Below are 22,226 nucleotides of genomic sequence, written 5' to 3'. Positions count from 1 at the left end.
TGCCCTTTAAAATCTTCTATCTTTTTACAAGATGCACAAGGATGTTTCTATGTTCCTAACCTGGAGGTTATATTTATGTCATGTGTGTAGCTTGTAAGTGGTCTTAATAACCTTGGTTGTTTGCTTCTGTGTGGTTACATTAGGTATAGTAGTGGCTTTTGATGTATTGTACTGTTTTTGTTTTTTTATTGGTCGTGAGGCTTGAACTCTGGGTTTGGGCGCTATCCCTCAGCTCTTCAGCTCAAGGCGAGCGCTCTACTGCTTGAGCCACCGCGCCACTTCCAGTTTTCTAGTGGTTTATTGGAGATAAGAGTCTCGTGGACTTTCCTTGCCTGGGCTGGCTTTGAACCATGATCCTCAGATCTCAGCTTCCTGAGTAGCTAGGATTACAGGCGTGAGCCACCGACGCCTTGGCTACATTATACTTAATCTGACTTATAGAATTGAAACTTCTCTGTACAACTACTTAAGAATAATTTTTTCTAAAAATCACTATGGAAAAAGCAAAAAGCAAAAGAAGAATTGGCCTTGGCCTTGGTCATGAATCACATTTGTAGTATTAGCAAAAGGAATCATTAACGTTGTGTTTAAAGTGCTGGTGCTGAGCATCTCCTAGTTCTTTTTTTTTTTTTTTTTGTCGGTCGTGGGGCTTGAACTCTGGGCCTGGGCGCTGTCCCTCAGCTCTTCAGCTCAAGGCGAGTGCTCTACCACTTGAGCTACAGCGCCACTTCCGGTTTTCTGGTGGTTTATTGGAGATAGGAGTCTCACGGTCTCTCCTGCCCGGGCTGGCTTTGAACGGCGATCCTCAGATCTCAGCTTCCTGAGTAGCTAGGATTACAGGCGTGAGCCACCAGCGCCCGGCTCTCCTAGTTCTTAATAGTAGATTGAAATCAATGTGATGAAATTATAAGTGTTGACCATGTATTTTCCCCCTAGGGCATTAATGGCATTCTTGCAGATGAAATGGGCCTTGGTAAAACTGTACAGAGCATTGCCCTTCTGGCCCATCTGGCTGAGGTATGTGAATGCAGTCTCTCAATATTCCTGTCTCCAGAATTTTGGGTCATTTTTGTATTGAGAATTAGCTACTTATAAAGTGCTAGGATAGGCTTTGTAGTACTTGATCTTTGCCCTCAACACCTTTACTAGGGGGCAAAGTAGCAAAACAAATTGGTTAGTGGTTGAGTTACTATGTCCCACCTGCTCTTTAGTAGCCGTCAGTATAGTGGGATGCATACTCTCCTTCCTTGTAAATTTCAGCAATTAAGCCTCCAATAAACTGACTTCATTTTAAATCTCTGAATAATATTTACCTTCCCGAGATTTTGCAACAATTACCTAAGAAACTATGTGTGTAAATATACTTTGAAAAAATATTAAGTAATTATTAAAAATAGTAAAGTTATGATAATCAGGTATAGAAGAATACAGTGCATACAAGTCAGTATCCTGTAAGTACTTTATAAAGACATAAATTAGGACTTTAGGAACTCAGAGGGGGCCGTAGTTGCTTGGGATTGTTCTGTTTCATAGTGTGTCCTTTATTATGTTCTTTTTTATTTTTGCTTATGTGGTGCTGGGGAATCGAACCCAGGGCCTCATGTATGCAAGGCAAGTGCTCTGCCACTGAGCCACCTTCCCAGCCCCCTTTATTATGTTCTTGAATGTGCACATTTAGAAATTTGGGAAATAGGCACTTATTGTAATGTGTTTCCTATTCTTAAACTGTCATAATTTATAATTTTGTTTTAACTATCTTCCAAGTCTTTCTTGTTGACTACCCAATTTTCCTTTTCCAGAGAGAGAACATTTGGGGACCTTTCTTAATAATTTCACCTGCTTCTACACTTAACAATTGGCACCAGGAGTTTACTAGATTTGTTCCTAAATTTAAGGTAAAAAAGTAATAATCATTTTTTTAAAAGACACGTTATTCCTTAAAATAAATGTTCTCTGTTGTTGACTTAAGTAACTTTATTTCTTTTAATAGTTTTAATATTACTATATCATGGCTGAAATACCTCACAACCATTCCTTATAAAAATTATGTAAGCAATAAGAGCACCTATGCCCTTTTCTATATAATAAATGGAAGCCAAAGTCCAATTTCAGTGATTTGCCTCTTTTATCCACATGAATTGAGGCTCCTGTTAAACTGTTGCGATAGAAATTGTTATCTTAATGCCAGGCCTCATGGAACATGCCTGTAATCTGAGCATTTGGGAGGCCAAAACTGGAGGATTGCTGAGACTAGGTGGGCTACGCAGTGAGACTTTGTTTCCAAAAAATGTGGGAGGGAATTGGAGGAAAGGCGTTGGGGAGGTGAGTGAGAGTAACTAGTAACTAGGATTACAGTGGTGGGTCACAGGTGCCAGACTCAATATTCTTTCCTTTCTCAAGCCAGACTTTAGTTCTTGTCCACCTTATAATGCCTGAGGTAGATAATGTAAATTTCATTTAACTAATTCAAAAAGATTGAATTAGGACATGACCAGCACAGAAGTTTATTTCATCAAGTTGAGTAAGAGATGAACATGGTTTAACCAAACATTTGGATATGGAATGTAGATACATAACAGAAGAAGGGGTAGGGTTTAATTACATTCCTTGAAGTTTAAAAAGGTGGAAAGCAAATTATGTGTTCTGTTTCTAAAAGGATAATGAAGTCTCATAGTCAAGAGGACTTTAAGGAGTTTATGTATTTAGAAATATTGATATGAGGACTGGGAAAGTGGCTTAGTGGTAGAGTGCTTGCCTAGTATGCATGAAGTCCTGGGTTTGATTCCTCAGTACCAGATACTCAGAAAAAGCCAGAAGTGGCACTGTGGCTCAAATGGTACAGTGCTAACTTTGAACAAAATGAAGCTCAGGGACAGTGCCCGGGCGCTGAATTCAAGCCCCAGGATTGGCAAAAAGGAAGGGAAGGAGGGAATGGAGGGAGGAACGGAAGGAATATTGGTATGATCTCAAATTTTAGTTTACCATAATCATATTTTGTTCCATACAGAAATTCTTGTGGAGGTGAGAGCCAAGCTGTAAGGCTTTTATGAAGAATAGGAACGTGGCTGGGATTCCATAGTGTGGAACAGCTCTGTGGTTGCCATCCCTCCTTTGTTAGCTGAGTGGTAGATTTAGAAACTGTTCACAGTTTATATATTTAGTATATAGCTTTTAACTTTGCACTTTTTTTCAGCTCTTAGGAAATTAAATTGTTCACTTTGTTCATTATTTTCTCTTGAATTGTCTGCCATATAGAAGATCATAATCTTTTTTTTAGGGAAATGTGTGTGTGATTCAGTACACGTAGAAGATGTTGAAAAAAAAAGTCCTAAATTTCCATGCAACCACAAAAGTTTTTTTTTTAATGATTTTTTTTTTATTCTGAAAATACTGTACAGAGGAGTTACAATTTCATGGGCAAGATAATGAGTACATTTCTTATCAAGCCACAAAAGTTTTTTAGTAGCTACTCCACTGACTGATAGATGGCAGTATGGTACCACTTTATTCTGTGGTTCTGCTCCTTTTGTATGTCTGTGCCTAGCACGGAGCGTTTGCTTGCATATTGACTTTCTTTTTTTTTTTTTTTGGTCCAGTCATGGGGCCTGAACTCTGGGCCTGGGCGCTGTCCCTCAGCTCTTCAGCTCAAGGCTAGTGCTCTACCACTTGAGCCACAGTGCCACTTCCGGCTTTTTTCTTTTTGCTTATGTGGTGCTGAGGAATCGAACCCAGGGCCTCAGGCTTGCAAGGCAAGCGCTCTACCACTGAGCCACCTTCCCAGCCCTTGACTTTCTTTTTTAACACTACTGTAACTTGGTAAAATAGAACCTATGAGCCTAGTTGCTACCACTTTGAATTTTCTGTTCTTTTTTTTTTTTGGTCAGTCGTGGAGCTTGAACTCTGGGCCTGGGCACTGTCCTTCAGCTCTTCAGCTCAAGGCGAGTGCTCTACCACTTGAGCTTCAGATCCACTTCTGAGTTTCTAGTGTTTTATTGGAGATAAGAGTTTCACCGAGTTTCCTGCCTGGGCTGGCTTTGAACCGTGATCCTCAGATCTCAGCCTCCTGAGTAGCTAGGATTACAGGCGTGAGCCACTGGCACCTGGCTTGAAGTAGTTTTATTCTGTGGACCCTACATCAGATTTCTTACCTGCTCAGCTTTTGGAATGGATCATTACCATTAGAGGGAAGATGTCACAGGCTGAGTTTAGTGTTGGGTTCCAGATTGTAAAATTCTCCAGTGCTTCACAGTAGCTCTCTCATACCTTCAAAACAGCTCTATTCATGGCTGTTTTTACTTCAGAATAATGGTCCTAGCTGCGTTGTCCACCATTGACAGAAGAGTAACTTCTGTATTCGTTCTGATTCTGTTTCTTTGTTTGTTTTGGGTGGGAGTAGGCAAGAGAAGAGGAGAAGGTTTCAGGAGGTAGTCAGTCCTGGGCTTGAACTCAGGGCCTGGAGGAAGTCCCTGAGCTTTTGCTCAAAGCTCTCATTCTACAACTTGAGCTATAGCTACACTTCCAGGTTTTAATTTTTTTTATTTTTATTTTTTTTAAATATGGAACGCTTCACGAATTTGCATATCATCCTTGCGCAGGGGCCATGCTAATCTTCTCTATCATTCCAATTTTAGTATATGTGCTGCCAAAGTGAACACGACACTTCCAGGTTTTTAATGGTTACTTGGCAATCAGAGTCTCATGGACTTTCCTGCCCTGGCTGGTTTTGAATTCACTATCTTCAAATTTCAGCCTCCTGAGTAGCTAGGATTACAGGCATGAGCCACCAGCATCTAGCTCATTCTATTTCTTTTAAACTTAATCTGAATAATGTATTTGTGGTTACACTAGTAATATTTGTTATCAATAACAAATAATATGTTTTGATCCTTTTTTAGGTGCTACCTTATTGGGGAAATCCTCATGATAGAAAAGTCATCAGGAGGTTCTGGAGTCAGGTAACTCTCAGCTTCCTGTACAGTCAGTTTCTTTTTTAGTTGAATCATTTCTTATGCATATAAGATCTCATGTATGACAAGTATACTTTTATTCTGGTATAGTGTTGTTATTATTATAGGTGGTCAGTTGCACTCAAAATCCAATAAGTACTTTTTTAAACCTGGAAGTAGAGTTATGGTTCAAGTGGTAGAGTGCTAACTTGAGCAGAAAAGCTCAGGGACGGCTTCTAGGCCCTGAGTTTGAGTCTCAGGATGGGGACAAAAAAGATGTTTTTTTCCTTTAATAAGCTGACAATAAGTTGTTACCATATGTTGTTCTAAAGGTGACTGTTTTTTTTTCTTCTTTTCTTTTTTTTTTGGTCAGTCATGGGTCTTGAACTCTGGGCCTGGACACTGTTGTTCAGCTCTTCAGTTCGAGGCTAGTGTGCTACCAGTTAAGCCACAATTCTACTTCCGGTTTTCTGGTAGTTTATTGGAGATCAGAGTCTCATGGACTTTTCTGTGCAGACTAGCTCTGAATTGCGAACCTCAGATCTCAGCGTCCTGAGTAGCTAGGATTACAGGTCTGAGCCACCTGTGCCCAGTTGCAAAAGCTGGGTGCCAGTGTCTCACGCCGGTAATCCTAGCTGCTCAGGAGGCTGAGATCTGAGGATCATGGTTCAGATTGAGTCTGGCAGGAAAGTCTGTGAGACTTTTTTTTTGTCAGTCGTGGGGCTTGAACTCTGGGCTTGGGTGCTGCCCTTGTGCTCTTCAGCTCAAGGCAAGCGCTCTACCGCTTGAGCCACAGCACCACTTCCGGTTTTCTAGCAGTTTATTGGAGATAAGAGTCTCACGAACTTTCCTGCCTGGGCTGGCTTTGAACCGCGATCCTCAGATCTCAGCCTCCTGAGTAGCTAGAATTACAGGCGTGAGCCACCGGCGCCCGGTTTCTGTGAGACTCTTATCTCCAATAAAGCACCAGAAAACCAGAAGTGGTGCTGTGGCTCAAGTGGTAAAGGCTCAGTTTGAGCTGAAGATCTGAGGGACAGCACCCAGGCCCAGAGTTCAAGACCCATGATTGACAAAAAACAAAAACACATTTGCAGTTCACCTGACATACATATCTCCATTACCACACTGGTGGCTTAAGTTATCTTTAGAGCTTTCTTGAACATATTGTCCCTAGAAGAAGCAGTCTCTAGTTGAGTAAATGGTTACAAATTGTTAAGCATATATCTGTTTTCACTGTTCTCTTCTATTTACAGAAGACCCTCTATACTCAGGATGCCCCTTTTCATGTAGTTATCACCAGCTATCAGCTGGTGGTGCAGGATGTGAAGTATTTCCAGCGGGTCAAGTGGCAGTACATGGTACTGGATGAGGCTCAGGCGCTGAAGAGTAGTTCCAGGTAACATGGGTTGTAGAAACCAGATTACATGGATGGGGTGAAATACATATCTGAGGGAAAACATTTCAGAACCTGGCATGATATGGTCAGAGCCTTGGCTAGGTACCTGACCAGAAAGCAAAATTTGTTCATATTTTTTCTTGGGACACAACTACCATTTATATGGATTTTTTTCTCTCAACTTTTATCTTCCTCTTCTATAATTGTGTAATTTTTCTTTTCTTTTTCTTTCTTTTTCTTTTGATGTCAGTACTGGGGCTTGAATTCAGGACCTTACACTTTTGCTTGGCATTTTACTCAAGGCCAGTATTCTACCACTTGAGCCACACCTCCAATTCAAGCCGTTTACTGGTTAATTGTAGATAGAATCTCTCAGATTTCTCTGACTTCCAACCTCAGTTATCAAAGCCTCCTGAGTAGCTAGGATTAGAAGCATAAGCCACTAACACCCAGCTTTCTTCTCCTTTTTTTTTTTTTTCCTTCCTGGAAAGTTTCTATAAGGAAAAGAATATCTACCTTTTGTTTGAGAAGTTATATAAGATAGAGGAGTTTTGAGTAAGAATTAGAAAATTCTGTTTATTTTTTTGTTGCTATTGTTAGAGAATTGTTTAGCCAATACTTTGTTTTTACAATCAAACCCACATAGATAAGACCTTATATATTTAATATAGCATATACCTTTGGCAATGGGCGCCAGTGGCTCACACCTGTAATCCTAGCTACTCACAAGGCATAGTTCTGAGGATAGTGATTTGAAGTCAGCATGGGACAGGAAAGTGTGAGACTTTTATCTCCAATGAACCACTCAGAAAGCCAGAAGTGGCACTGTGGCTCAAGCTTGAGCTGAAGAGCTGAGGGACAGCACCCAGGCCCAGAGTTCAAGCCCCATGACCGACAAACAAAACAAAAAAAACCCTAACTTTTCTAGACCAATATGGCTATTAATTTCTGTACAGTACCAGTCAAGTAAATCCTGAAAACTAGTATACCTTTTTTTTTTTTTTTTTTTTTGGTCGGTCATGGGGCTTGAACTCTGAGTCTGAGTGCTGTCTCTCAGCTCTTTTATCTTAGGGCTAGTGCTCTACTACTTGAGCCAAAGTACCATTTCAGGTTTTTTCCACTTATGTGGTGCTGAGGAATTGAACCTAGGGCCTCATGCATGCAAGGCAAGCACTCTTACCACTGAGCCACCTTTCCAGCCGCTTAGGATAACTTTTTCTAAGATTGACAGCATGGCTAAAGTTTCCAAAAATTAAAATGTTTATGTTTATGTTTATAAAACATGTTTATATTTAATATAAACATACTTAGATAAAGGGACTAAATAACATTATGTTATATATCAATAGCAGCAACATCTTTTGCAGGTTTTACAGTCATCTGAACAAAATTATAGAGACATTCAGCACATTCCCTTCCAAAAAGAACACATAAAACAAACATCTGTTTTTTTTTTTTTTTTTAATAATGTCATCTTTATTTTGTATTTTTTCTCTTTGCTTATGTGGTGCTGAGGAATCGAACCCAGGGCCTCAGGCATGCAAGGCAAGTGCTCTACCGCTGAGCCACCTTCCCAGCCCCCAAACATCTGTTTTTATTGTGGTATCTAGGACCTTTTTTTTTTGTCGGTGGTGGGGCTTGTACTCTGGGCTTGGGCTCTGTCCCTGCACTCTTCAGCTCAAGGCGAGCACTCTACCGCTTGAGCCACAGCGCCACTTCTGGTTTTCTAGTGGTTTATTGGAGATAAGAGTCTCATGGACTTTTCCTGCCGGGGCTGGCTTTGAACCACGATCCTTAGATCTCAGTCTTCTGAGTAGCTAGGATTGCAGGGGCGATCCACCGGCGCCCGGCTTCTCGCACCATTTTTTTAATAGCTTCTCTCTCATCTGGGAAGAAAATATTCTAGAATAACATAATCAAAAACAACTCATAAAGCTTGTATGAGATTCACAGATAGATACCCCTGGCACTGGTGGATCACACCTGTAATCTAGCTATTCAGGAGACTTGAGATCCAAAGATCATGGTTCAAAGCCAGTCCAGGCAGGATAGTCCGTGAGATTCTTATCTCTAATTAACCACCAGAAGATCCGAAGTGACGCTGCAGCTCAAAGTTGTAGAGCACTAGCATTGAGCAAAAAAAGCTCAGGGACAGTGCCTAGGCTGTGAGTTCAAGCCCCATGGCCACCCTTAAAAGATTAACAGAGGTTCAGGGTAGTACTGGTGCATGCTTATAATTCTTACCTACTCAAGAGGCTGAGATTTGAGTGTTACAGTTCAAAGCAGCTCAGGCAAAAATTTCCCAAGAATCTATTTCCAGTTAATTAGCAGAAAAGGTAGACTATAGACATAGCTGAAGGGTAAGAGGTCAGGTGTGAACCAAAATGCCAAGTAAGAGTATAAGGTCCTGAGTTGCAGCCCTGGTACCAAGCATGTGAGAGAGAGAGAGAGAGACCCACTCACTAGGGTTTGGTATAGTATTGTCCTGCATCTATCTTATAGAAGGATACAATTAAAAGGATACAATTAAGTTACATGTTTGAAATATTCTAATACCTTTGTGTCCCATACAGAATACAGTAGTGCTTGATTGTAGTGTTAATGGATGATATTGAACCTTGTGCTTAATATATTTTTAACTCATGATGACCTTGTAGGGCTACTATTTGAAGGTCTATATTGGGCTAGAGGCATGGCTTAGTGGTAAAATGCCTGTCTACCAAGTTGAGCTGCCCTGAGTTCAAACTGTAGTATACACAAAAGGTTTTATTAACATGGAAATGACATTCGCTAATGGAATATTTCATTCTCTGACAGGCAGTATTTAATATTGCACTTTTTTTTTAACATGGACTTGACCTCAGGGCCCAGGTACTGTCCCTGAACTTTTTAGGTCAAGGCTAGTAGTGCTCTACCACTTCAGCCACAACAGTTAATTGAAGATAAAAGTCTTTGCAGTTTTTATCTTCAGCCTTCTGAATAGATAGGATTGCAAGCAGGATCCACTTGAGCACAGCTGTATTGCACCATTTTGAAGGCGAATGTACCCTGGGCCAGGAGCAATGAAGACACTAGATCTTTCACGTCCTTCTTAACTAACAAATACAATAGACTTTATAAACCTAGAAAGGAAGCCGAGGACTAGTGATATATGCTGAGGATCACGATTCAAAGACAGCTGAGCAGGAAAGTTTGTGAGACTCTTACTCCACTAAACTACTAAAGAATAGTCAGAATTGAAGCTTTGAATCAAGTAGTAGAGCACTAGCCTTGAGAAAAAGAACCTTAGAGACAAAGCCCAGGCTCTGAGTTCAAGCTTCATGACCAACACACACACACACAGTATTTATTATAAATAAATAAAGTACAGAAGGGTCCAACTCTACCTGTTTGAAGGTTATTTTTTTCTAAACCCCAGTACTATTAATACCATGTTTTCTATATAGAGGAGTATGTTCTGAAATGTACTGTTTTTTGGCTTTCTTAAGTATCTTTCAACTATGTACATGGTGGAATACATGACTCTAAGTTTTACGTGTTTGGAAAGCACGATTAGCTATATGGGGTCTCACTAGGGTAATTAAAGCTTTGTTGGTAATTTGGAATTTGTAACTCATTTTATTGAACAGTGTTCGTTGGAAGATCCTCTTACAGTTCCAGTGTCGGAATCGGCTTTTGCTAACTGGAACCCCTATTCAGAACACCATGGCAGAGGTAGGCACTAGTAAAGGTCCTGGTTCACAACTTCATAAGTCCGAGTTGCAGCACGGCATATAACTCTTTACCCATGATTACCTGGATTTGACCATAGTTTCCCCTACGTGGAATCATTTCTCTTTTTTTATTCCTTATGTAATAAACATTGAGCACATTAGGAAATTTACCCATCTAATCAACAGATATTTTTATGATAGAATTTGAAGATAATTTTCTTTCTTTTTCTTTTCTTTTTGGTCTGTCATAGGGCTTGAACTCTGGGCCTGGCGCTGTGTCTCAGCTCTGCAGCTCAAGGCCAGCAATCTGCTACTTGAGCCACAGCGCCACTTCCAGTTTTCTGATGGTTAATTGGAGATAAGAGTCTCATGGACTTTCCTGTCAGGGCTGGCTTTGAACCACGATCCTTAAATCTCCTCCTCCTGAGTAGCTAGATTACAGGCGTGAGCCACCAGTTCCTGGCTTGATAATTTTGTTTAATACCGCAAACTAATTGTTTTTCTTTAGTAAAGATAATTGATTAAGCCGTGTGCTGGTGGCTCATGCTACCTAGCTACTTGGGAGGTTGATATCCGAGGATCGAGGTTTAAAGCCAGCCCTGACAGGAAAGTCCATGAGACTCTTATCTCCAATTAACCACCAGAAAACTGGATGTGGTGCTGTGGCTCAAGTGGTAGATCACTTGCCTTGAGCTGAAAAGCTGAGAGACAGCGTCCAGGCCCAGAGTTCAAGCCCCAAATCCGACCAAATAAAAAAAAAAAAGAATTGATAATGTGGATCAGAATGTGGATGAGAATACATTCTTTAAGGACTAGATACAGTATTTTAGATTTTGTTACATAGTCACAGTTGCAACTCCTCTGTTTTGCTTCTTTAATGTGAAAGTGGCACAGACAATGTATAAATGAATGAGCATGGCTTTGTTTACGTGCCAGGCTCAGGTAGCTCATAGCTATCATGTTAGCTGCTCAGGAGAATGAGATCTGAGGATCAAGGTTTGAAGCTAGCCTGGGCAAGAAACTCTGTGAGACCCTTACCTCCAATTGACTATCAAACAAGCGTATAGCTCAACTGATAGAGTGCTAGCCTTGAGCAGTAAAGCTCAGGAATGAGTACCCAGACCTTGAGGTCAAGCTCCATGGACAGGGAACCCCCGCCCCTGGGGGAAAAAAAAAAAAAAGCACCCAAATTTATTTACAAAAATGCATGGCAAACTAGACTATAGGCCCTATGCAAGCTGTTCCTGCTCTAGCACATGACACAAATACAGGTTTTCAAATGATTCCTCTATTATGAATAAAACTTTCACTCTTAAACTTACAGTTAGAAATTAATTGAAAAATAATCACTTTTCAGTTTGGTACTTACTAGTATTTGGGTTAGTTAGAAGACATGTGTTTAAACTCTTTCATTCTCTCTCCCTGTCACATACATAAACACTTACTAAACCTTATTATATCCTTACTGTTGTTCTATTACCCTGCTATATTTTCTTTGTTTTTTTTTCTTTGTTTTAAGCTCTGGGCTCTGCTACATTTCATTATGCCGACATTATTTGATTCCCATGAAGAATTTAATGAATGGTTTTCCAAGGACATTGAAAGTCATGCTGAAAACAAATCGGCAATTGATGAGAGTAAGTAATATGAGGGACTTTCTTTCTTTCTTTTTTTTTTTTGGTCTGGTCAAGGGGCCTGAACTCTGGGCCTGGGCACTGTCCCTCAGCTCTTCAGCTCAAGGCTAGCGCTCTACCACTTGAGCCACAGCACCACTTCCGGCTTTTTTTCTTTTTGCTTATGTGGTGCTGGGGAATTGAATCCAGGGCCTCAGGTATGCAAGACAAGCGCTCTACCACTGAGCCACCTTCGCAGCCCCAAGCCAAAAGATTAATTTGACAGCTATTCTTTTTTTTTTTTTTTTTCCATCGGTCATGGGGCTTGAACTGGGCTTGGGCACTGTCCCTGTGCTCTTCAGCCCAAGGCGAGTGGTCTACCACTTGAGCCACAGTACCACTTCCGGTTTTCTGGTTAATTGGAGTTGAGTCTCACGGACTTTTCTGCCCGGGCTGGCTTTGAACCATGATCCTCAGAAGCTAGAATTACCGGCGTGAGCCACCAGCACCTGGCTTGACACCTATTCTTGTCTTGACTTTTTCATCAAGATAGTTCGAGCTTACCTCATAAAGCATTTTGGCTTTCAAAGTCTGCTTTCGCATAGATCCTGGAAGATTCTATGAAAATTACTTTCTTTTGTGTGGATTTTCTTTTTCTGTTGGTCGTAGGGCTTGAACTCTGGGCCTAGGTGCTGTCCCCGAGCTCTTCAGCTCAAGGCAAGTGCTCTACCACTTGTACCACAGCTCCACTTCTGGTTTTCTGGTGGTTCATTGGAGATAAGAGTCTTACCAACTTTCCTGCCTGTTCTGGCTTTTAAGTGTGATCTTCAGATTTCAGCCTCCTGAGTAGCTAGGATTATAGGCAGGAGCACCAGTTTCTGGATTCTTATGACAAAAGTCAAAAATATTAGAAGACTTGTTTTTATTTTTCTATATAGGAGTTATTTTTAATTGTAAACCTTTTAACATTATTAATACTTTTGGTCTTGTTGAATAACACCTGCCTGCTTTTAGAACTTACTGGGAATGTTGTTATATAGACCAGAAGGTGACATCTATCAAAAACATCCCATAAAGGATTTTTTAGTATTAAGTTGTTAATTTGCTGACATCCTTTGAAAGATAATTTTTTTGGCAAGGGTAACTCTAGTGGTCCCAGATAGGTTTTATTATTCCTCTGTGAGAATCCTGCTATTGATAAAATGTTCCTTACATATTCTGAAAGTAATTTTAATGAAAATAGACCTTAATGTAAATTTACTTAGTTGATTATAGCAAGATGCTGTAGTAAATTTATATTACTCAGCTTTCACATTAAGGAAAAATTTGAATCTATTTTCACAGAATCATTGAGCCCTGATGTTATTTGTTTTGATTGTGCTAAATCTGTATAGCATATTATTTAGGGCTTCCTGTTATTTCAGATCAACTGTCTCGCTTGCACATGATCTTGAAGCCATTTATGCTGAGGAGAATTAAGAAAGACGTAGAAAATGAATTGTCTGATAAGGTAAGCAATCAAATCCTCAAAGGTTAAGCTGCAATAAACACCAACTTAGGTTTTGGGGAAAAATTCCTTTGATACATGTTTAGTTGACAGGTACCTAGTTCGAAAAAAGATCTTTAAACTTGATAGGTTTAATTCCCAGTGCTACAAACACAAGAAATTTTCCAAAAAGACTTAATCAAGTAAGCAAGGAAATAGCATTTCTTTTACTTTTTAAAAACTTCTTATATTAATGAAATTGTTCTTTTTCTCTTTTCTTTTTCTTTTTCGCCAGTCCTTGGGACTGAATTCAGTGCCTGGGCACTGTCCCTGAGCTTCATTTGCGTAAGGCTAGCACTCCGCCATTTGAGCCACAGCATAACTTCTGGCTTTTTCTGTTTATGTAGTACTGAGGAATTGAACCCAGGGCTTTATGCATGCTTAGGCAAGCACTTTACCACTAGGCCACATTCCCAGCCCTAATGAAGATTTTGAAAGCTTATAAAAGTAGAAAGAGGGCTGGGAAGTTGGCTCAGTGGTAGAGAGCTTGCCTTGCATGCCTGAGACCTTGGGTTCGATTCCTCAGCACCACATAAGCAAAAAGAAAAAAGCCGGAAGTGGCACTGTGGCTCAAGTGGTAGAGTGCTAGCCTTGAACTGAGGAGCTGAGGGACAGTGCTCAGGCCCAGAGTTCAGGCCCCACGACTGAACCCCCCAAAAAAAATAAATAAATAAAAGTAGAAAGAATGGTGTAGTGAATATCCTTACACATAGTGCACAGCATTAACAGTGATCAACTCATTAATCTCCCTACCCTTCAGGCTTACTAAAAATAAATCGTACTGACATTGAAAATCTCATATTAGCCCATCTAATTCCCATAGCTTCATATACTCACTCCTCTCATCCTCTTTCTATGACGTTTCCTGAAAATTATTGTGAATGATAATAGATAGTGCTACTGGAAATAGAAAAGATAGCCTGGTAAGAATATGTGGGGTGAATGGCAAGAGAAGGTCAGGACACACTGTTTCTGGGTAATTATCCACATCACTAGTTTGTAGAGATAGTAAACTCACTTTATAATCTGGTTTGAATATGTTTTACTCTAAGCTTATACCACATTATCATACAAATGATTTCCCAAATATAAATCTTGTTGAATTTTAGATTGAAATTCTAATGTACTGCCAACTGACCAGCCGACAAAAGCTATTATACCAGGCACTAAAGAACAAAATTTCCATTGAAGATTTATTGCAATCTTCTATGGGCTCTACCCAGCAAGCACAGAACACCACCAGCAGCCTCATGAATCTTGTCATGCAGTTTAGGAAGGTAAGAGACTTCATGTTGTCTTTATTGGCATATTTTGAAAAGACCTAGAGGCTTGATGGTATAGAACAAAGGCTTCTAGCAATGAAAATGGAAAAGTTTTCATGAAGGCAAAACTATAAAGGTGATATGTTACTCTTTCCCTTCCTGTTAGGTGTGTAATCACCCAGAGTTATTTGAACGACAAGAAACTTGGTCTCCATTTCATATTTCCCTAAAGCCATATGAGATTTCAAAGTTTATCTATCGTCATGGGCAGATCAGGGTCTTCAACCATTCAAGAGACAGGTGAGAAAATATTAATACCTTGTTTTGTTTTTTGTTTTTGTAATTTGGGCTCTTACGGCTTAGTAGATAATTTTTTTTTTCTGTTCCTGAGGATGAAGCACAGAACTTTGTGTTTGCTAAAAGAGCAGTCTACCTACATCTCTAGCCCAGGATAAATTTTTTTTTGACATAGGATCTTTCTGTGTGGTTCAAGCTGGTCTGGAACTCACTGTATTTGAGTCTAGCCTCAGCCTCATAGTGTTCCTGTCTCAGCTTCTTATGTACTAGGGTTACAGTTATGTACTACCACACCCAGCTCCAAGAAATAAATTTAAGGAAGTATGTGTGTTTTCACCAATGAGGGGGTTTTTTTTGTTCGTTTGTTTTTTGTTTTTTGTCAGTCTTGGGGCTTGGACTCTGGGCCTGGGTCTGTCCCTCAGCTCTTCAGCTCAAGGTGGACACTCTACCACTTGAGCCATAGTGCCACTTCCCATTTTCCGGTGCTTAATTGGAGATAAGATTCTTGCACACTTTCCTGCCTGGTCTGGCTTTTAAGTGTGATTTTCAGATCTCAGCCTCCTGAGTAGCTAGGATTACAGGCCTGAGCCACTGGTGCCCAGCAGCTATGAGGTATTTAAGCAGAGTATAGGCAACTATTTGTCAAGTGGCATTATGGTAGGAATTTAAGTCCTATGAAGGTTGCAAAGGCCGAGTCATTTCATTCGCCTTATGAAATATAGTGTGCATGTAGATACAAATGTGTACTTGTACTATGAGTAAATCTCTAATGGTACTGCATATTCTCAGTGTACTGAAGTTGGCTTGTTGTGCCTTATTTTATCCTTGGAGAGAGAGAAAATTTGTGTCATTAGGGTTTGAACTCAGTGCATTGTTTGTAAGGCTGGCACGGAGTTAACACTGCAGAACTGAATCATGTTAATAAAATTTTCCTTCTTGTAGAGGCAACAGTGCTAAATTTGATAACAATTAACATGGATAACTAATATTAAGCTAATTAATGCTAGATACTTAGTTCAGAAAAGATGTGTATTCCATTTTACAACTCTTAAGTTAGGATTGTCCTGGCTTTTTGTTTTATATGCTCCCAAAGGATTCTTTTGAATACCAGTATTTAAGGAATATAGACTTACAAAGCTGCTTTTGTAAAGAAATAATGTAAGCCACATTATAAAATAATCATCCACATGACTTAAGAAAACTGAAATTTATTTGTACATTTTTAATTCTTTTCTGTCAGTTCTGGGGCTTACACTTGGCCTGGGTGCTATCTCTGAGCTTCTTTTTTTTTTTTTTTTTGTCGGTCGTGGGGCTTGAACTCTGGGCCTGGGCGCTGTCCCTCAGCTCTTCAGCTCAAGGCGAGTGCTCTACCACTTGAGCTACAGCGCCACTTGCGGTTTTCTGGTGGTTTATTGGAGATAAGAGTCTCACAGTCTCTCCTGCCCGGGCTGGCTTTGAACCATGATCCTCAGATCTCAGCCTCCTGAGTAGCTAGGATTACAGGCGTGAGCCACCAGCGCCCGGCTTCTCTGAGCTTCTTTTGCTCAAGGATTGTACTCTACCACTTGAGCCACAGCTCTACTTCCTGGTTTTTTTTGGAGTTTATTAGAGATAAGAGTCTTATGGCGAGGGGCCTATCAGCTGCACTGGACATTAATGAAAACTAAGCAACTCAAGGGCAGGGATGGAAGTGAGGGAATGAGAGGGAAAGAGGGAACAGCTTACGCTAAGCAAAAGGAAAGAAATGAACGTATCATCCAATGTGGAAGAAAGAGGTATATCGTCAAAACTCATAAAATTCGTAATTATCATGATAATGATAATTTGCCTTGTGAAGGTTAAAATGTTTGACTTTAAGTATCACTATATCACAATGCCCTGAAATTTGTGAAATTTATATAATCACTTTATCTCAATAAAACATTTTTTTTTTAAGAAAAGTCTTATGGCAAGGCTGGATTCTCAGATCTCAGCCTCCAGAGTAGCTACAATTACAGGTGTGAGCCACTGGCACCTGGCTCTCTCCTCCTCCTCCTCCTCCTCCTCCTCCTCCTCTTCTTCTTCTTCTTCTCCGCCTCTTCTTCCTCTTCCTCCTCCTCCTCCTTCTCCTCCTCCTTCTTCTCCTCCTCCTTCTTTTTTTTTTTTTTTTTTTTGTTAGTTGTAAAGCTTGATTTCTGGGCCTGGGCGCTGTCCCTCAGCTCTTCAGCTCAAGGCAAGTGCTCACTTGAGCTACAGTACCACTTCAGTTTTCTGGTGGTTAATTGGAGATAAGAGTTTCACAGACTTTCCTTGCCCAGGCTGGCTTTGAACTGCGATCCTCAGATCTCAGCCTCCTGAGATTTAGCTAAGAATAACAGGCATGAGCCACTGGCACCTGGCTCTCTTCTTAATCTACTAAGTATATTGTTTTTTCTGACATTTACCTGGCAATATGGCAGGATATTTGTTTTTTGTTTTTGTTTTGTTTTATTTTCAGAGTCTTCAAACTGTGTAGGTCCATCTGGTCTCATACTTAGAATAGAGTTGGCTGAGAATTTATGATCCACCCGCTTTAGCCTCCCCAAGTGCTTGGGATTATAGGTGTTGGACATTATGATGCCCTGCTAAGGAAAACTTCTAACAAATAGAAATAGTTTCAAGCTTAAAAGGTTCTTCTTAGGTTGGAATATTAAGTTTAATTAAATTCCCAATAGTTATATTTGGGTTCAGATTTATTTTACTTTCTTTACAGGTGGTTAAGGATTCTTCTTTCTCCATTTGCACCAGATTATATCCAACAGTCTCTCTTCCACAGAAAAGGTAAATGTTTTGATTTTAGGGAACAAAGGTTTATCAAGGTTTTGCTGTTGGTTGTACTTAATAACTATTTTTCCTACATACTAGGCTTTTATTTATAACATCTTATTTAATTTACTAAATTGTTTATGTATAGGTTCTGATTTTTGGTTATAAACAGAAAGTGGTCATACCGACCTTCCATCTTTGTCTTTGCCTTTTAAGTAATTCCTACTCTTGAAACATGACAGTATTAATGTTGAACTGTTTTAAGAAAATAGCTTTCTTGGTCTGGGAAGGTGGCTCAGTGGTAGAATGTTTGCCTAGCATGCATGAAGCCCTAGGTTCGATTCCTCAGCATCATATAAACAGAAAAGGCCAAAAGTAGCACTGTGGCTCAAGTGGTAGAGGGCTAGCTAGCCTTCAGTTGAAGAGCTAAGGGACAGTGCCCAGGCCCAGAGTTCAATCCCCACCTCTGACAAAGAAAAAAAAGAAAATACCTTTCTTGGAACTGGGAATGTGGCTCAGTGGTAGAGTACTTGCCTAGCATGCATGAAGCCCTGGATTCAAATCCCCAGCACCACATAAACAGAAAAGGCTAGAAGTGGCGCTGTGGCTCAAGTGGTAGAGAGCTAGCCTTGAGCACAGAGAGGCTCAGAGACAGTGGCCAGGCCCTGATTTCAAGCCCCAGGACTGGCAAAAGAAAAAGGAAAAACCTTTCTTCTTAGACAAAAAAGAAGCTGCTCAACTTGGAGCATTGTCTAGAATATTAAGACTGAAGTTCAGAAACTTTTTCCTCTGTCATGTCTTATTCTTTTTCTGTGTGATAAAACAAGAAAGAAGTTAACCAAGGACCAGAAACCCTAAACATCTGATGAGCCTGACCTATCCCATAGACCTCTTTCTTTTTTAAAAATTTTTTTATTGTGATTAAGTGATTATATAAATTTCATAGTATTGTGAGGTAGTGATACTTAAAGTCACAAACACATTCTAACCTTCATGAGGCAAATTGTCATTATTGTGATCTATAAAATAGTTGGTGAATTCTATGAGCTTTGACAATACAGCTATTTCTTCCACATCAGGTTATAATGTACATTTCTTTCCTTTTGCTTAGTGTAAGCTGTTCCCGCTTTCCCTCTCATTCCCTCCCTCCCATCGCTGCCTTTGAGTTGCTTAGTTCGTTTTCATCAATGTCCAGTGCAGCTGATGGGTCCCTCTGTTGTATGTTTCCCTCTGATTCGGTGTCCTCTTCCTACTTTCCCTCAGATGTGTTGCTGCTGCTTTCTTTGATTGTAGTACAAAGATGTGACACAGTGGGTAGTTGAATCTTCAGACTATCTATGCTTAAGGAAAAATTGAGCAATTTAGGTATCTTTAGCTCAGTTTCCTCTTGGTTTGCTATTTGGTTTAATTGGGTTCAATACTGTTCTTTGATGCTACAGGTATTAATGAAGAAAGCTGTTTTTCTTTTCTTCGCTTTATTGATGTGTCTCCAGCAGAAATGGCAAACCTCATGCTTCAGGGACTTTTAGCCAGGTGAGAAATTTGCTGTGCACATGTGCACGTTCATGTCTGTGTATGTGTGTGTCTGTGTGTTCTGAGGCTTGATCTCAGGCCTTGGGCACTGTCCCTGAGCTGCTTTTGCTCAAGGCTAGCACTCTACCACTTGAGCCACAGTACCATTTCAGGCTTTTCTTTTTTTGAGTAGTTTATTGAGGATAAGAGTCTCATGCTTTTTCTGCCAGTGCTGTTTTCAAACTGAGATCCTCAGATCTTAGCCTCCTGAGTAGGTAGGATTATACACATGAGCCACTGATGCCCAGCTAAATTTGTTTTATATTATATATATATATATATATATATATATATATATATATATATATAAAATCATTGGGAATAAACAGGAATAAAAATCAAATAATCTCTTTTTTCAAGTGAAGTATAACTTTCTTTTGAGCATTTAGTTACATGATGACGCTTCGTTATATATCTTAAAGAATATTTAGGGCTGGGAAGTGGCTCAGGGGTAGAGTGCTTGTCTTGCATGCATGAAGCCCTTGGTTCGATTCCTCAGCACCACATAAGCAGAAAAAGCTGGAAGTGGCATTGTGGCTCAAGTGGTAGAGTACTAGCTTTGCACTGAAGAGCTGAGGAACAGTGCCCAGGCCCAGGGTTCAGGCCCCACAACCAACCAAAAAAAAAAAAAGTTACACTTCTTTTCCATATACTACTAGTCTTCAAATTTTCTAATTTTAAGTTAGTGTATATGTTTATTTGTTTCTAGAGAGAAATAGTGACTGCTGATTCATTTAGTTTGTAGTTGCCACAGCATAGACTGCCTCAAGTGTGTGGTCAAATTTAGTTGTATGTTCTTATTCTCTGGAAAAATGGTTTTCTTTTATCTTATTACTTTGTATTTATGTAACAGGGATCTCTGTTTAAAGCAAAGTTTTTTGCCTTTTTCTCAGTCATGGGGCTTGAATGCTGGGCCTGGATGCTGTCCCTCAGCTCTTTACCTCAAGGCAAGTGCTCTACCACTTGAGCCACAGTGCCATTTCTAGTAGTTTGTTGGAGATAAGACTCTCACAGACTTTCCTGCCTAGGCTGGCTTTGAACCGAGATCCTCAGATCTCAGCCTCCTGAGTAGCCAGGATTACAGGCATGAGCCACTGATAAGAGTTTTTATGAACATATGAATACTCCTAATAGCAAGAAAAGCTTTACAGTAGATTTTATTTTTTGCAATAGAATACCAAATCGTAACAGAATTCATGGAACAGAAGTAGAAAATAGCCTTGTTTGAAAGTAAGAAAGAAAAGTTTCAAGACTTATAAAAGATGTAATGAGAGACATCTGTTGGGTAGTTTCTCATTATTATAAACGACCCTCGAACCTCCTTGGAGCACTGAATAAGCATATCTGCTGTGGTTTGTTTCAGATGGTTAGCTCTTTTCCTGTCTCTGAAAGCCTCCTACAGGCTCCATCAGCTGCGCTCCTGGGGAGAGCCAGAAGGGGAGAGCCAGCACCGATACCTGAGAAACAAGGATTTCCTTCTTGGCGTTAACTTTCCACTTTCCTTTCCCAACCTTTGCAGCTGCCCTTTGTTAAAGGTAAGCAAGTGTTTCAGCATAAAATGCCTGCTTAATGACCCTTTAATTGATTAATTAATTATTCATTTTGCCAGTCCTGGGACTTGACATAAGGGCCTGGGCACTGTCAAGCGTCTTTTGCTCAAGGCTAGCGCTCTACCACTTGAGCCACAGCGCCACCTCCACCCTTTTCTGTATATGTGGTACTGAAGAATTGAACCCAGGGCTTCATGCATGCTAGGCAAGCACTCTACCACTAAGCCACATTCCCAGCCGGCCCCTTTAATTTTGATCAGTAAAAGTAAAATAAATGGTGACATAAAAATTTTTGGTGAAGGTGGGTGTGACATATTGAGTTGTAACTTAATGTACAGTTTGTGTGTGTATTTTCATTTGTAAATATATTTTGTCTATAATTTCCAAGTGTACATATTTTAAGTGTGAGTTGTGTAAATTCATATGTATATACTTGTGTAACCACCAAGCTTCTCTGTGAGCTTCTCTCTGCTCAAGGCTAGCACTCTTACCACTTGAGCCACAGCGCCACTTGTAGCTTTTTTTCTTTTTTTCTTTTTTTTTTTTTTGGGTCCGGTTGTGGGGCCTGAACTCTGGGCCTGGGCACTGTCCCTCAGCTCTTTAGCTCAAGCCTAGCGCTCTACCACTTGAGCCACAGCGCTACTTCCGACTTTTTGCTTTTTGCTTATGTGGTGCTGAGGAATCGAACCCAGGGCCTCGAGCATGCAAGGCAAGCGCTCTACCACTGAGCCACCTTCCCAGCCCGTGGCTTTTTTTCTTATGTGGTGCTGAGGAATCGAACCCAGGGCCTCATGCATGCAAGGCAAGCACTCTACTACTGAGCCACCTTCCCAGCCCCACTTTTTTTTTTTTTTTTTATACTGGGGTTTGACCTCAGGGTCTTGGCTCTGTCACTGAGCCCCTGCCACTTCTAGCTCTTTCTATTTATTTGGTAATAAAGAATCTAACTCAGAGCTTCATGCTTGCTAGGTAAGCATTTTACCGCTAAGCCACATTCACAGGCCCTATGTTTTTCCTCTTTTGTTTGTTTGTTTTTTGTTTTTGTTTTCTTTTATTTGTCAGTCTTGGGGTTTCAACTCAGGGCCTGAGTGCTGTTCCTGAGCCTCCTATCACTTGAGCCACAGCATCCCTTTCTGACTTTTTCTACTTATGTGGTACTGCTTGCTAGGCAGGCACTCTACCACTAAGCCACATTCCCAGGCCCTGTTTTTCCTTTAAATGGATATCTCGATTGCTTAGGGCTGTCATAAATAACACTGTCAGGCATATTTGGCACCTGTTGTTTGGTGAACATAAACATTGATTTCTTTGGCAGTTATATCTAGGAGTAGAATTCTTGTCCTGTCAGTATATGTCTTTAGGTTTAGCTCCTACTAAGTGTTTTCCAAAATCCATGTTTCAAATGTATACTCCCATCAGCATATGAAGTTTGATCTTCACCATCCTTGCTTATGTCAGTTCTCTATTTAGCCATTTTTATGAATTTGTAGTGAGAAGCATTTCTTTGTTACTTTAAGTTGTACCTCTGTAAAAAGATAATAATGTTA

The 22,226-nt window shown here is 40.2% G+C and overlaps 2 protein-coding genes and 1 non-coding gene across 5 annotated transcripts in view; 2 read left to right on the top strand and 1 right to left on the bottom strand.

The window, feature by feature from the left end:
• Positions 1-22,226, top strand: part of Ehd4 (EH domain containing 4) — a 738,029-nt gene that overhangs the window by 539,979 nt on the left and 175,824 nt on the right. The window lies entirely within an intron of this gene.
• Positions 1-22,226, top strand: part of Ino80 (INO80 complex ATPase subunit) — a 98,487-nt gene that overhangs the window by 28,035 nt on the left and 48,226 nt on the right. For all 3 annotated transcript variants that reach the window (XM_042687883.1, XM_042687882.1, XM_042687884.1), the window contains exons 13-24: positions 937-1,017; positions 1,800-1,895; positions 4,896-4,955; positions 6,200-6,342; positions 9,972-10,056; positions 11,575-11,692; positions 13,093-13,178; positions 14,324-14,491; positions 14,643-14,776; positions 17,505-17,572; positions 18,997-19,090; positions 20,493-20,664. In XM_042687883.1, coding sequence (XP_042543817.1) covers positions 937-1,017; positions 1,800-1,895; positions 4,896-4,955; positions 6,200-6,342; positions 9,972-10,056; positions 11,575-11,692; positions 13,093-13,178; positions 14,324-14,491; positions 14,643-14,776; positions 17,505-17,572; positions 18,997-19,090; positions 20,493-20,664 — 1,305 coding nt within the window. The remainder of the gene's footprint in view (positions 1-936; positions 1,018-1,799; positions 1,896-4,895; positions 4,956-6,199; positions 6,343-9,971; positions 10,057-11,574; positions 11,693-13,092; positions 13,179-14,323; positions 14,492-14,642; positions 14,777-17,504; positions 17,573-18,996; positions 19,091-20,492; positions 20,665-22,226) is intronic.
• On the bottom strand, positions 4,551-4,655 carry LOC122114715. The gene has a single exon (XR_006148608.1). It is a non-coding gene; the product is annotated as a U6 spliceosomal RNA (small nuclear RNA).

The sequence above is a fragment of the Dipodomys spectabilis genome, unplaced genomic scaffold (assembly GCF_019054845.1).
Source record: "Dipodomys spectabilis isolate Male_0828 unplaced genomic scaffold, ASM1905484v1 ptg000108l, whole genome shotgun sequence".
Lineage (NCBI taxonomy): Eukaryota > Metazoa > Chordata > Mammalia > Rodentia > Heteromyidae > Dipodomys > Dipodomys spectabilis.
Note: the sequence above shows the minus strand (reverse complement) of the source record. Positions and strands in the feature narration are given on the sequence as shown.